This window comes from Lepidochelys kempii, chromosome 11, assembly GCF_965140285.1.
Source record: "Lepidochelys kempii isolate rLepKem1 chromosome 11, rLepKem1.hap1, whole genome shotgun sequence".
NCBI lineage: Eukaryota > Metazoa > Chordata > Testudines > Cheloniidae > Lepidochelys > Lepidochelys kempii.
The window spans coordinates 33,316,498-33,332,638 of record NC_136390.1 but is presented as its reverse complement, the minus strand read 5'-3'; the positions used below and the strand labels follow the sequence as shown (position 1 = coordinate 33,332,638).

The window sequence follows — 16,141 nt, the reverse complement described above, 5'->3', positions numbered from 1 at the left end:
CGGCACGGTGTACCAGACCAGACCGGCTTACTTTCACCTTTGAACCTATCCCACTTATCCCTAATCATCTTTGTGTTCTGGTGAGTAAGTCTGTATTAGTTTCATGATGGCCAAGAAGCAACTGACTTGTCATTCTAAAGCAGTGGCTCTCAAACTTTTTTACTGGTGACCCCTTTCACTTAGCAAGTCTCTGAGTGCGACCCCCCTTATAAATTAAAAACACTCTTTCATATATTTAACACCATTATAAATGCTGGAGGCAATGCGGGGTTTGGGGTGGCGGTTGACCGCTCGCGACCCCCTGAGGGGTCCCGACCCCCAGTTTAGGAACCGCTGTTCTAAAGAGATTTGTTTTTCAGGGCATTGCTTGCCTCCCAGTAACAAAAGGCAACATACAATAACAAGTTGTACCCAATGATATCTCCTCCCAATCCTTCCTTGACTGCTGGAAGGACAGAAGGAAGGAAAACGTAGAGGTGGTAAATGTCTGCCTGTATCCTGCAGTCATGGTCCCCAAACCCACTACTAAGCCAATGGAAATTATTCTTTATCAGAATTTTTATAAGATGATGCTTATGCATCATTACATAGCAGGGATGGAGCAGGTTACAAAGATCGGCATCTGACACAAACCAAAGGTTTTACAGATAGAGAAATAAGTGACTGGAAATATATAATTTAATATAAAAAAGACTAGGGAAGAAGAGGGTTTCTGAAAACAGCACAGTATTTGGAAAATTCTGCTTGTCTATACTTGGGAATGAGCAAAAATATAGGGTGAGTTTTTCTGCGTGCGCCCAGCTTCCCTAGGGAGCAACGGAGAGGAGCCTCTATCTGGGAGCCAGATACCCTCCCTGATTTTTCTCCTCAGCCTCAGCTCAAGTCCTGCTCTAAACTGTACCAGCTGGCTATTGCATCCAAGGGGCCATATGCCACCTGAGATTGTGGGAGTTACTTGCTCTTCAGCTAAACTCCCTACATGCCCTTCCCCATCCCCAACATGCTCCTGCTTTGGGAATTCCCTGCACTGGGGATGTGAGCAGGGAAGATGCAGGAACCAGCTCTGCTGACTCTGTGCTTGCTGGAAACTCCCTCATCCTGCTGTTATCCCCAGTAGTGTGCTTATAGGCAGTCTCCATTCTCTTTGTACCTCCTCAACACTGCAAAGAGAGCAGAGCAGGGATGAGAATCTCTCTTAGTTTTACTTGAATGTAGCTGGTCTGTCTGGCATTTCATCTCCGAGTGTGATAAGGTTTGTGATACAGAACTTGCTTACTATATTTCATGTGAAATATTTTAAGCCAAGTTGCTCCAAAATAGGATTTTTTGTTTTTTTTATATATATATAGTGTGTGTGTGTGTATATATATATATATAAGCATTTTGTCTCCTTGAAACTTCAAAGTACTGATTTGCCCCAAAACAAAAAAGTCGCATACACTGTTGTGCTATGCATGTTCACTTGGGGAGGTACTTAAATGTAGTCTTTCCTTCCCCTTTTTAAACAGAAAGGGATCTAGCAACCTGCAGAATGTGTATAATTTGCATAGAGACAACATAAGGTACACCGTAAGGCCTTGTCTACATGGCAAAGCTTTTTGTTTTGTTCTTTGGACTAACTTTTATTTTTTTTCCAGATAAACTGTCTTGCATCCACACACAAGTTACTTTTGGGAATTATCTGGCATTATCTTATTTTGCATAATTTCACTTCCAAAGTGACTCTAGACTGGAATGAGGCTGGGTTTTATTTGTTTTTTGAGTAGGGTACTTGTGGATGTGTGCAACAGCTGTAGCATTTCGGATTTAACTATTCTGCTTCTGGTAGTCCTCCCACTGTTCTCCCACACTACATGGTTTCTTGCCTGGATTGACTTGTCTTTTTATTTCTGTTCCCTGTACTGTGTCAGGGTCATTTTTACTGTATGTCACCTCCCCAATTAAATGCTAGCGCTCAGCCAAGAGCTCCCCTTTGCGATTCCAAATCCTGGCGAGTTCAAACACGTGGAGCCACATACCTTTTATAGCAGCCATGCCCTGGGCGTCTGTGTGATCCTGTATGGAGATCCTGGACTTCCTTGCCCTCTAGACAGAGGCGCATATCCAGGCCCATCTGAACTGCTGTCACTGGATCTACTAATGTCTGTCAGAGCAAATAAAAGAGAAGGGGTATTCCCAGGATATGGAACAGTGCTGCCACAAAGTGAAGGTGCTCTGCCAGGGCTACAGTGACACAAGGGACAGCAACAGGACCTCCAGTAAGTCTCCAGCTACCTGCCCATTCTGTGAGACCCGGATTTTGACAAGAGAAGCCACCATCAAACCCTGGGACAGGCTTCTGGGCAGTCTGGGGAGGAGGAACACAGAAGGCACCCAAGCAACCTTCAAAAGCACTGACCAGGAGGAGACTCCTGAACAGCCAAGATCTCTTCAGGATGCCAAATTCCTAGCCAGACACCCAGGTGCCAGAGATGCCCTCCAGAACCCAGGCTGAGAGGCATCCTGAAATTACTGCATAGGGGAGACTACTAGTAAGTATTATGTGCTGAATTACAAAACAACAGCAAAGGGGGATTTAAAAAATTTTGTTTCATGTACTGGCTGGCAGCTGCCATTTTAAACAGAGCCTCTCACCACATGCTTGGCTACCCTTGTCTCCCTGTCTTACCCTCCCCTTTTGGCCCCTCCGCCCTCCCAAAAAAACCCAGCCCTGCTCAAAGTGGCATCTTTAGCAGAGACTTTAAGCTCTAAAGCATTAGTTCTGTGAAGTATCCTATCCCAAAACCATTGGCCAAACATGCCACCCACCCCGTGCCTTGTAATTCTTCCTTCCTTCTGGTTGACTGCCATGCCCCTGCTCAAGATGATGGCCCCTCAGGAGTTAAAAATGAAGCACCTTGCAATGCTGGCATGTTTATAGTAACAGCAAATACAGAAACAGAAAAAGCAATAGAAAAAGTACTTGGGCTCTCAACTTAATCACTGCCCTCGGCTTTTAGCTGACTTTACATTCAGTGAAGTAAACTGCTAAAACTAGGCTACTGACCCATTTCAGAATTCATAGAAATTATACAGCATTCATGACTATTTTTAATGAGACTCTCAGAATTAACCCTGTATGTCCAAACCAATTACTGCAGAAGTCTATTTTGTAGTGCACTTTGTATTGATATGTAGGAGTACAAAAGAGAATTTAAAGCAAAGACGATGCTCTGTTTTTGCATGGATGTTGCAAGGCACTTGCAGCTTTCTCAGGGCAGCCAAGGGAGGTGGTGTATCCCTTCCACTTCTGCACAAGCTGGAAGCAAATGGTGGCATTGCATATCTTCCCAGTTTGCTTATTACCTCGATGAACAAGACTCTTCTCTGCCTCTTTGGGACATGCCTCAAGTAAACATCCTCCAGCGTAAGGACAGCCTGCAGAAATGCACATGCGGTTACTAACCTACCCCTTCTTCACCCACCCACAGCTCATCACCAGCCTGGATTGGTACAGGAGCCCTATAAAAAGGGGAAATGAGGTAGGAAAACCACTTACCATCTCCCCAGTCTGGGAAGAAAAGATGACAGTAGGATTCCAAATGTGGGGGGACAAATAATTTTTTATCACTGTTAGCATGGAGACCACTATTGGGCCAACAGCAGTTTGTAGTGTTTGTCTGGTCCTGTAGCACCTGAAGTGCCCCAGCCCTTGTGGTCAGGAGGCTTATTAGTTATGAACACCTGAAAAACCTTACAAGTAAAGCGAAAGAAGACAAGGCAGGAGATGTTTGCTGACTTTCTCAGTGCATCTTGGCAGAGGGCCCGGGGCTTCAAGGGAGTACCGAGACTCAGAAAGGGACATGCAGGAAAGGCTGCTGGCAATGTTTCACCAGCAAGAAGCAAGCAACTCTTCTAGAGCATATTGTGATTCTGGTTGTGAACAATGTCCCCCACCTAGCTATGTCCTGCGCCTTGTGGGGAACACAGGATACTGGCAGCTAACTTTCAGCCCTCCAGATTACAGGGGGATCCCGTTCTTAGTCACCAAATCCAATCCTTTTCCATACCACTCCACCCCCAGAAAAAGGAGAATGGTTTGGAGAACTGCCTTCTCCACCAACACACCTGAGTGAGCTCATCAGTCAAGATATGGAAGCACTTCAATACTTTTATGCATGCTCCACCACGGTTCCACTGGTTTTAAGTTTGTACTATTACATTGAATCAATAAGTTTTTATTGTGGAAAAATTAGGCTGAGAAGTTTCATTGGAATTCCCCCAATACATCAATTCCTAATAAAATGTTAAATGATAAAAGATGAAAACCCACATCACCTGTGTGTGAACACCTTTTACAAAGTGATCACTCTGTATCTAACCTCTCAGTGACTCAGCAAGACAACCCACGCTCGGCTTCCAGCTCCCCAGCCATCTCCTTTCTTTATGGGGACCCACATCTCTCTCCCTTCTGACCAGGGTATTCCTTGGCTGCACTGCTCCTGGCCTTCACTTTGTATTTCCCAGCAGACAGCTTGCCACGGATGCCTGCCTATTTTTCTCTTCATAGACTGATAAGAGTGATTGTCAACAGCTATAAGTTACCAAACAGCACTTCCTATACAAACCTACTTTATTCTTGAGGTAAAAAGCATTGCAGAAAAAACTTATTAAAAATAATAGAAGAACCTACATGTATGCCAATAGGCTTATCAGAATTAACCTCAACCCTAACAGCGAGCAGTGTTTTCTCCATGCTACCTGTCAGTAGCTCAAAAATGGCGTGGCCTGCAAAAAAGAGATGATTTATAGGATGCCATGAGGGGAATGATGGGAGTTTCGTTTGACATCAAATCTCAGAATTCCAGTAGGTTCCAGTAGGCATCCCACAATGGGGCACAAAAAAACCCTAAAACAACAAAAGTGCTTTGTGGCTATTTGAAAAAAAGACAGAGCTGCGTGGATGCAATGATTCCCAAGAGAAGTAGCTTAAGATGGAATAAACAAAGTGTGTGGATGTACTTTTTTTGCTATACTATTTCAAAAAAGCGTATTCTAAAACAAGGTCTTGTGTAAAGAAGGCTTAATAATATTAAGCAAGTGAGGATGAATCAGTTAGAAGGAGAAGATAATACAGAAGATCAGTGCTTGTAGGGAGGGAGAACAATTAATCTGGAGAAAAATATGCACCAATTTATGATCATCATCTTAGCAGTCATTCAGTATTTTGAGATTTCCCAGTATTTTTGAAGCACTGTTTTTCATAAAGTGTGGTTCTACTCTGAAGATGGTTCTACTCTATAAAAATGACAGGGTGGGGTTTACGATCTGTCATCTATCCGATGACTTTCATGTTCAGTTCACAAATAAAAGGATTTCCAACTGTGAACCCTGAAAACTAAGTTTGGGATCTGAGAATCAACCTGGGTTATTTCCTCCTTGTACCTCTTTTAAAACACAAGTGATTTCCCTCATATGAATTCCTTGGAGAAACAAGGCTAGGGCATGCTCGGGGATCATAAAAGTTTTCATGAGTCCCTCTGTGCCACACACAAGACCCTAAATAACTGTGAGATGTACAGTTGGACAAAAAGGTTCTACAGGTGCTACTCTGATTATAGAAGGGCAGTGTCTCATTTCTCGTGTACCTGCCTGACCCTCTCCGCTTCCTTCAGTCACTTGTATATTCAGGAAACAACTCTTGTGATTTACATTGTTATATGTACATACCCAGACAAATAAAGGACCAGAATGTTTCCACGAGGGCAGGAAAGCCTACAGCCTCCGATTCTAGCTTGGAGGTGGGGAATTAAAAAGGGAAAGTATCACCTCTGCTGTATGACCATCACAGAAATACTGTGATGGCTCTAGAGTTCTGGGCCCATGGCTTGACAGGTGGCAAGGTCTCCAGCAACTGGCATGGCGTCATCCTGTTGAAACCCCTTATTGGGTTTCAGGGCAGCTGGTTATTTGTAGGAGTTATGCTGTCTAGGGTGCAAGGAACCAGGGTACACATAGCACTGCTGAAGGTACAGGGCCTGTATGCAAATGGCACTGGCTTCTGTTAGATCCCCAGAGCTTTGAACACCTGGCTTCTTGACTCATAAGTACATCCCTGCTTCTTTCAGAAACATTTCAGTGAAACTTCATGAATACAAGTGCAGTTGCCCTGAATTGTGACATTACAACTTTTTACATAATATGCAAAGATCTGCATATAGTCATGTATTATACCAGGAAATTAAATAACTTTTAGACTATGTGGCTGCTGTGGTCTAACACGTTGCCTTATTCACTATCTCTAAGTGGCTTACTGAGCTCCATAAGGAACCAGCAACTCAAAGTTGCCTCCCCCTCTTTATTGTGGTTGTATATCCATTGATGAGCTGCCTATACTGCACTCTCTCCTGCATTCCATAATTTGTTGGTTTATGCATATTTGTGATGTGTTTTAGCATTTTCCAACCTGTGTAATTCAGTTAGCATTTTCAGTTCTTGTACATTGAAAGCACAGTATCCTGTTAGGTATTAATGTAATACAGTATACTATTTTTCTGTGTAAAGAACTAGCTGTGTTCCATATTCCTCCTTCTCATGTACTGCTTGTGTTTGGAGTAAATGTAGTTTGAAAGCAAATAGAGGAAGTTGTGGTCTAGTGGGAGTCAAGAGACCCACGTTCTGTTCCTAATTCTGCCATTAACTCTCTCAATGACCTCTGGTCTGAGCTTGTGAAGTGCTGAATGCCAGCAGCAAAGTTGGGTTGAGTACTTAGTACTAGAGCTGAACTGGGAAACAGAATCTTCATACTATGAAAAATTTCAATTTGGGGGGAAATACTTACATCTCATATTTGGGCTGTCATCCGCCTGGTCCTCCACTACCACTAGAAATTCTTCATGGAACTGAAATGTCGTAGTATTTTGTTTCAGAAGCACAGAACATCGCCACAACGGGACAATTTGATGTTTCCGAAACAAAATAAACCCCCTTGGATGCCTGGCTGCCCGCCTGACAGGCTGCAGTGGAAACAAAATGCCTGGGAAGCCTAGGCTGGCTGCCAAGGAGTGGGAAAGCCATGGAACTGTAAATGATTTTCAGATGGAAAATCAAAAAATTTTGGCGGAAAATTTTGATTCTCCAGAAAGTGAGTTTTCCAGTGGAAAATTCCTAACCAGTTCTACTCAGCACTTTGTAGGATTGAGGCTTTCATTTCTTTTTGGGCTTGTCAGTGCTAGGAAAAAGGGGGGGTTATTTTTAGTTTTAAAGTGTCAGCAAATATGTTTTAGAATCCTAGTGAAGTTAGGGCAGCTTCTAGTTTTGACACATAGTTACGGGTCCATGTATTATCTGAGGGAGTCCAGAGTTCATCTCAATCAGCTAACACTTGTGAAAACCACTTCTTATCCTGTCTAGGCTTTTAACATGTGTTAGCTATCACATGTTTTTGTTTGTTTAAAGTCATACACATACTTTTCCCAAGTTTGGGTAAGCACTGTGTGTTACACATAAGGTAACGTAGGAATAATAATGTATGCCCAGCTTTTTAAAGTGGTTTCAGACTTGTAGATGAAAATAAGATCTAAGCATTATTTAAATTAAACATTTTCAAAAGTAAGAATAAGCTCCATCTTTAACATAATACATTTGTCGTCTTTATATAGTTATGGAAAATTAGAGAGGAAACCTTACTATATAAATCTAATCAAGGGTTAAAGTTTGAAGTTTCTTCTTCTTTATATGATTTTTTTCTGTTTCTATCAATATTTTCTTATATTTTGTTAAATTATAAATTAAAACTGAACAGAATTACATGATCTTGGTCTCTGTTGTAACAGGATGTCACAAGTATAATATTTATTTCCTTTTTAAACAATTTTTAGATATGGGAAAATTGTATCCACAAAGGCTATTTTGGATAAGACAACAAACAAATGCAAAGGTATGTTTGTCTTTAAATTATATTTGCCTACTTGTTTTCAAATTATTTTGAAATATTCTTAAAATTTGGGGGGGGGGGGTGTAAGAAATACATTCTTATTCTACACCAAAGTTTAGTCTTGCCCAATGTCTGTATAGTTGTCCCCAGTACAATTGGCAAATAGTCCATGCCCAAGCTGTGTGCCAAAACTTCAGATGACTCCAGTTAAGTTAACAAGCACAGCACTGGCTGGCATTTAGCCCCTGCTTTAAAAAAGAGAATGGAGTTAGAAAACAGCTTTTTTTCCCCCTTGCCTGGGGAGATTAGAGTGCCTTACAAAAGACCATTAGACTGTATTAAGTATCTGGAAACATTACACATTGTGCAAATTGGCTCTATTAATTAGAACAGAGTAGTTTTAAGCAGTACTTAATTATATGTTCCAATACCCTAATTGTGTTTTTGTTCTATGCCTGTTTGAATATATTGGTGGGAGAGAAAGGGTTTGTTTTCATGAACATAATTATAGCTGAAAAAAATAATAAAACTTCTATCAAATACACTGGAAACGTTAATTTAGTGCACTGTCCTTCAAAATTTCATATAATTATTATGAGAGCATACCCCAATAACAGAAGTGGTGGATGGAGGTGTAGCAACAGACACTGATGTATTAGGTTTCAGACATTCTTTCTGACAATAATTAGGATAATTTCTAAGCAAAGGGAAGAATGGAGTCGGCTGACTTAGCAATGTTAACTACTGACCCCATGAATGAGTACAAAGCTGACAAGCAGGGGGCAGGAAAGGAAAGCTCATCATTAATAGAGTTCCAGCTTTTTGTGGGGAACTTGGAGGCAATGGTGCAGAATGGGTTCTAAATACAGGATCAATCAAAGGGACACTGAATTCAAAATCTGTACTTATCTAAAAACTTCTTACCTCCAAGTTTTACATATACACCTGCTCTTACTATAATTGGGGAAAAAATAGAGAGAACTATTTTTCTACATTTCCAATGTATTAATGCATTTGACAGTACTTAGTTTGTCACACACCCACACCAATCCTGAAAGCACTTATGGAAATCAACTGATTAGTACTTTTTATGGGTCCAATCCTGCAAAGACTTTTGCATGAAATTACTTATAATATGTAAGTGACCAGAGTTAAATCTGTTGGGTGTCCTTTTAATGGCAATATTCCTTCGGAGAAGTTATGTTTTGGTGCACAGTTTTCTCTATACAGAGTCCATAAGGTACACTTAATTGTATTGTAAGCCTTATATGTTTAGTATTTGAAGCTAAATTTCCATTCTAACACCCAACTCTTTCCAAAAGTGATGTGGGATTTTTAATGATTACAAGCAGCCAGTGGATTAGTTTTATATCTCATCTAAAATGTGGCATTTCCAGCAGCACAGAGCCCTGTAATGACCTGCTTCGTGATTTGCTTCAATACTAAGAGTGAATAGTGCCATTTTCTGCTGCAATAGGATTTTATTTATTGTTATCAAAGTAGACTTCAGTCAAAGGTTGCTCTTGTTTTTACAGGGCTGTTTATTTTGAGTGGGATTTTCAAAACACCAAGGGGATTAAGTCACCTAACTCCTAGTGATTTTCAGTGAGACCTGAAGACAGTGGCTAGTTTCATTAGGTAATGGCACCTAACACCTAGATACCTTTGAAAATCCTAGCCTGTAAGGTTACTGCCTGATAAAAGGCTACATTTGTTTGCCATCCAATTCCACTGGAGTCTATTGGCAGATTCCCTCTTAATAACCTCCTTGTAACATATAAACAATTCTTGAACTTCCCAAAATTATCAGGGGCAATATTTAAAATTAAAAATTACTGTTCTTTATTAAGTTTATTGTACTTAAAAAAATCTGGTGTTGTCTATAGCATCTCTGTGTGTTGCTGCAGTATAAAGCATTTTAGAAACAGTTGATGAAATCTTGGCCCCAATGACGTCAGTGCAAAGCTCCCATTAACTTCACTGGCAGCCAAGATTTCATGCATCATATAATTAAACTAACCATTGTCTCTCGTGTACACATGACGGAATAGCTATAGCTTACCAATTTATCAGAAACCTGAGTTTGATAGCACACCATGGTTTAGATGATTGGTAATAGGGTACAGAGGCTTTCCCTTCTAGGTCACTTGTTAAAATCTGGGCGAGGATTTTAGTGACCAAAAGTTAACATGAGATTGCTATTCAGATGCCTATACTATCTCAGGTTAGTGCATAGTGGACTAAAATCCAGATCACACAAAGCATTATAATAATTGTTGGAAGCTTTGGCATAAGCCACAAATGAATGGGCATGAAAACTGACTTGTCTTCTTATTGCAAGAAGTAGTTCTTCCAACTCATGGTTAAAGGACATTGATGGGACAGTGCTGGTCAGCTTACCCGCCTGCTACTCTGTTCTGTGACTAGATGAAGATCTTCAGCCTCCAAGGCTGTCAAATTGTCCCTTCCACCAGCACAAATTTTGTGTTAAAAAAAGCTTTTGCACTGTTTGATTATAAAATGGTTGTTTGCTTCTCAGTAAAAGTTGTTTTAAATTTCAGGTTACGGTTTTGTAGATTTCGACAGCCCAGCAGCTGCTCAGAAGGCTGTTTCTGCTCTGAAGGCTAGCGGAGTCCAAGCACAGATGGCAAAGGTAAGTTTAAAAGTACTCTGCAAATTCTTGCAGTGTAACCTGAAGGTGAACAAACTTGTGCTTTTTCAGATCATTGGCAACACACATTCTAAAGCTGAAGGCCCCCTATTGAGGATGCAGTGTCTCCAATCCCCACAATACTTTAGAGTTTAAAAGTGGGGATAGTTAGCTGGAACGCAGCCTCTGAAAGATGTAAGGAAAGGTATGCTCCACGCCCCCCTTGCTGAGCTGAATGGGATTTTTGCCACTGATTACAGTAGGAGAAAGAGTAGGCCCTAAAATAACAACGATAAGACTTCACAGATTAAAGTCAACATCTCAAATCGTAGCTGGAAACAAATTAGTAGTTGATGTAGTTTGTAGAACACAGGTATTATGTGCTCTGTATGTGGAGCACCACTGAGTAAGCGATTTGCCATATTCTTTACTAGCTGAAACTTTCAAGTGGTCGTTATGGGGATCTTCAGATAGAGCACATTGGAGAAATCCACTCTGTATAACTGTAGCTAAATCCACAGCTAACATGAAAGATTACAAATTTCCTCACTGCATTTTCCACTTTATGCATCCGATGAAGTGAGCTGTAGCTCACGAAAGCTTATGCTCAAATAAATTGGTTAGTCTCTAAGGTGCCATAAGTCCTCCTTTTCTTTTTGCAAATTTCTGGTTGATACAGAAGGAGAAAAATAGCAGTTCTAGTTACCAAAGAATCCAGGAGTAGACATGGTTCCTAATGTAGCTACAGATGGTAAACCTCAGTAATGATAGGGAAGCACACTCTAAATTGGGGGTGGGTGAATTTTCAACAGCACATAATGGAATTGTTTCTGTAGAGTTTGTAGTATATTTTATGTTAAGTGAATTAAAACTTAAATCTGGGATTTTCAGAAGCCTGTAGGAGTTAGGTGCACATAGATCATTGAAAGTCCCAAAATATTTGTCAAGGTATTCTTGCATTAGGGTGTCTGCTCAAGGTAATTGGAAAAATTCTAGCCGAACAGTGTTTCGTCAGTTTTGCAGATTTATAAAACTCAAAACGTTCCTTGAAGACAGACTGGTTTCACCAAAATTCTGATAGGAGTTGGACTCAGGCACGTTTTGAAACCTGGATTCCTGCTAGACCACCTGGCTCTTCAATAGCCTGCCTTTTGGGCTTTTTGGGAACCCAGAGGCTTACATGGTTTGTGGCTCAGGAACATCCCACCAAGTGGACGCACAGGGGGTAGGGTCTGTGGCCCTGGGGCAGCCCACCAGCTAGGGTGACCAGATGTCCTGGTTTTATAGGGACAGTCCCGATTTTGGGGGCTTTTTCTTATATAGGCACCTATTGCCCCCCACCTCCTCTCCCAATTTTTTACGCTTGCTATCTGGTCACCTTACCACCAGCTGAGAGCCAGGGACCCCAGAGCTTCCAGAGTGTGCTGTCTCAGAGCAGTCTGACCGTCAGACTGCCTCAGGGCCAGGGATCCATTCCCTTTTTTGGAGAATTTCAAAATTTTTGGTTCTCGTCCCAAAATATCAAAATCTTCCATGATGCTGAATTATCTTTCTCTGAACAGCTCTAACATCTGCCTTTCATGGTACCTGCCTGTGCATCAGATTTTCAGTTAACAATTACTCTTGGAAGTTTTTGGTTTTTTAATAGAAGGTGAGTTTTGTAAACCAGAAAGTCATAAATTTAGGGAGGTATGAATAATAATGAATTATAATAATGAATAATCATTTTGTTAAATGCCCTGTTTCCAGTTGAATGCCATAAAGACCAATGCAAATTTATAAATAAAGACAATATTAGTGCATATTTTGTGTATATAAATAGTTTTTAGTAGTTCTAAAAACTAATAATTCTGAGGTGGAATTCTAGCTAGAGAAAATATTCAAATGATTAAATAATATGAGTTTTTAAAAATGTTACAGTATACAAAAGATCTAGAAAGCCTTAGGAGCTATCCATGGGGTTCTGTGTACAGATTTTTTTTTTTTTTTTCAGTTGAGATAACTGTTCTCCTCAGCAGAGAAGCTGTGGAAAAAATAAGCTAACAACACGAGATGTCTGGACAAGTTCCAGGTCAACAAAATAGAAACCATATGTTTAATTCTTAATGCATATTTCACTACAGACAGGCACACATGAACGTACATACACACAGGAAGGTGTGAAATTTCTTTGTGTGAGCATGTGTGTGTTTTCATTGGTGGTCATGTAATGTTTTAAATATTTTTTTAAGATATGGGATGTTAAAAGAATGATGAATGTTTTGTCTAAATAAATAATATAATTGTTGATGACTAATAATGCCTTGAGAGCAAGACCAACTTTCTAGTTTGAGATAATCATTTTGAATTATGTATATAGTGGGTCTACCCTTACTGGTAACAAACAGGAGCAGGTTTTGTATAGCAATGAAATATGTTAATATAGCTTTATGTGAGCACTAATGTTAAAACTGAGACCTGAATATGTAAACATTTTGTTGAATTTCTGAACCACTCAAGTACACATAGGCCAAATTTTGCAAACGTGAGTGCCTAAAATAAGTGATCTGCATCCGTACAAGTTTGTTTTGGACTGTAACTTGGTGTGCCAGCTTTTGATATGAGAGTAATTTTTGTTTCTTTTCAAAATGTGAACCAAGACCAAGATTTTCCAAGGTGACCAGTGACTCTAAGTGCCTCAATATTGATCATCTAATCTGTAACACCTTAAGGAGGCCTGCTTTTTCAGAAAGTGCTGAACACCAGCTCTGTGAAAATCAGGCCTATTTAAGATGTCTCATCTTGGATGCCTAAAAATTGAGACATTCAGAGTCACTAGTCATTTTAAAATAATTTTGGCCAAGATTTTCAAAATCAATCTTTTTATATACAGGGAACTATATAAAATAGTATGTATATTTTTACCCATTTTGCATGCTGTCTTATGTGCTAAATTTTGTTACAATTAAATGGTGTGGTCCAATTTGCTCACAGTGTCATTTGACAAGGTTGGGGTGTACCTTTTCCATAACAACCGGTTGCTGATGGTCTGCCTCAGAGACTGATGCAACTAGTTTCAAGTGAGCTTGGGGAAGAATACTGGTCAACTGGTTGACTGACCTGTCATTGATATGATAAGACCATATTTGCCCAATGATCAATAATGTGGCTCCTAAACAGCCTCATCTTGCTCATGGTCAGTATGGTATTGTGAGGACCTGCAGCAGATAAAGCAATAGGAAAGCAGTCTAGCTGGTGGAAGTCTTGTTCTGAGTCTGACTGTGGCAGCACTTTTGCAATCACATGCTATAGCTGTGCAGGATGTGAATTAAAAACGATTTGCTTCCACTACAGCATCTGCAAGTCCCAGTTGGTAGAACTGCTTCAAGTTGTGAACAGTATAATTAAGACAAATTGTTTAATCCCAGTGATTATGTTAAATATTTGACTTGATGCACTCTCAAGCTACTTTGTGGATAAGATCATTCAGAATCTGACTGAGCTTTGTGCTTTGGAAGTGGATGTGGTGGCAGGGGAACATAATCTTATCTACTTGTGTTTCAGCGATCGTTGGTCACTGAAGTGATTTGGGGGCCTGAGGCATAGGCTTCATAGAATATCAGGGTTGGAAGGGACCTTAGGAGGTCATCTAGTCCAACCCTCTGCTCAAAAGCAGGACCAATCCCCAATCTTCAAACCACATCCTGCGAATTAGGTCCACATACCCCTGGCTGCTGAAGACTAGTATGGATATGGGTCATTGTAGATAATTGGCAATATCTTCCTTAGGGATGTTAAAATGCCAGTGTCTGTTTAAGAAGCAATTTCTTGCTCAAGAAACTTTCTCTTGGTTTTGACATTTTCAATTTTACCCCTCTTTCTAAACTTAGGGAACATTATTAGGAAGTTTGTGGTGAGGCAGCTTCAGCAGTTTCTGGTTATGATGGCTCTTGGTGATGGCAATCAGGTGTCCATCTTGATTCTTCCAAAGCTGTCAGAAGCCTTTCATACAGTTTACCATGAGATGTTGTTGACTCACCTGTGGATTCAAGCAGCTTCATTCCTTTTTATTCTGGAAGATTCCCAAGGATAGTATTGAGCAATTGTTCATTTGTCCCAAGTGTTCTTTCATGTAGGATCCCATTGTGTTACCTCTCTTTTTCAGTGTGTTTATGGGGCTGTTGTGATGTAAGATGTGAGGTGAATTAGGAGGTAGTGGCCTTCAGCTGGTTTCTGGGTGCAACTTGAGGTGTTGGCTTTGTGTAATGTTCTAAATGTTTTGGCCCTGAATAGCTGAGAGATGCCCTCATTGATCAGCTGTGGCACTCAAACTCACACCCTCCAGGAGGGTAATTTTTCTGTAAAGGGCATTCTCACCTTCCTCACTTGGTCTGACAGAAACAGAGTCTGATGACCTTCAGGGCATAATGCAAGGTCTGGATCTCATCACAGGCTCTTGAGGCAGGAAGACAAAATGTGTACTAGGCATGAATACTAATAGTGCAGATGATATTGTTAGTCTTGATGAATTAATTGATGATCCAAAAGGGAGGGTCCAATTTCTGATTATTTTATGTTCTTTTTGAAAAACAGGTAATTGCCTAATTGTACATGCACTTGGAGTATCTAGACAAGCACTTCAACATATAAAATAAAAAATGAAAATCTCTCATTTACTATTTCAAATGTAGTGATTGTGCTCTCCTGTGGCTCCCTAAATCAGATTAATAGAATAGACTTTAATAGCTCTGAAGAACCTACTATTTTGTATTCTTTGAAAGCTCTGCATAGCATCTTCATAGTAAGGATTGTCCTTTTGTCAAAGATGCACTTAGGAATGTCTCCATGCTCATGAATTGACAATGAATTGTGTCTAAGACTTGTTCAGCAATTTTCCATTACTGTGGATTGACAAGGAATAAAGATCCCTTTCAAGTATGCCTCTTGTCTTGTTTGAAAGGTATAATGTTCAGGGATCTATGAAGGTAAGCCAGGTTTTGGCATACATAGACTCTCCTCAGAGCATTAAAATGTTGTTGAAAAAGGCCTTTTGTAGAAGCAATGTTTAAAATGCCATCTTGAAATTAACAAATCATACTTTAAAGGCCAGTGGGAAAAGGTTTAGAGATTTTAAGGACTAGGATTAAACTACTTATTATTCCCTGAAATCATATGATTGAATTCCGGTAGAGTGGATTTAGCCATCCATAATTCTGAAAGATACATAAACTGGGGTAAAACCGAAGGGTTGCTTACTTAAATCTTGTAATACTGTATATGATGTTAACGGCAATAAAATATAACTGTGCAAAAATGTGTGTTAGGGCATTCTTAGATGATAAATAATGGAGTTTACTGTGTGATAGCATGGTATTTTGTATACTACTTGTTGAAGTGGATAGTAAACAATTAGGGCCAATCCTGCTCCTGTTGAATTGAATAAGAGAGAATGGGACCCTTAAAGAACAGAGATAACCTTCCATTTTTCAGGGTCAGTAACTAATGACCGTTTTTCTAATTCAGAGTTTTCTACTTATTTCATACGGCATTTTGGTTTCCCCCTTGTTGGGCTGTCCTAAGTTGCTAGTATAACAATA

General features: G+C 40.1%; 1 protein-coding gene across 12 annotated transcripts in view; it reads left to right on the top strand.

The window, feature by feature from the left end:
• The window catches only part of RBMS1 (RNA binding motif single stranded interacting protein 1), a 207,482-nt gene that overhangs the window by 137,773 nt on the left and 53,568 nt on the right, over positions 1-16,141 (top strand). For all 12 annotated transcript variants that reach the window (XM_073305605.2, XM_073305604.2, XM_073305606.2 and 9 more), the window contains exons 3-4: positions 7,860-7,918; positions 10,477-10,568. In XM_073305605.2, coding sequence (XP_073161706.1) covers positions 7,860-7,918; positions 10,477-10,568 — 151 coding nt within the window. The remainder of the gene's footprint in view (positions 1-7,859; positions 7,919-10,476; positions 10,569-16,141) is intronic.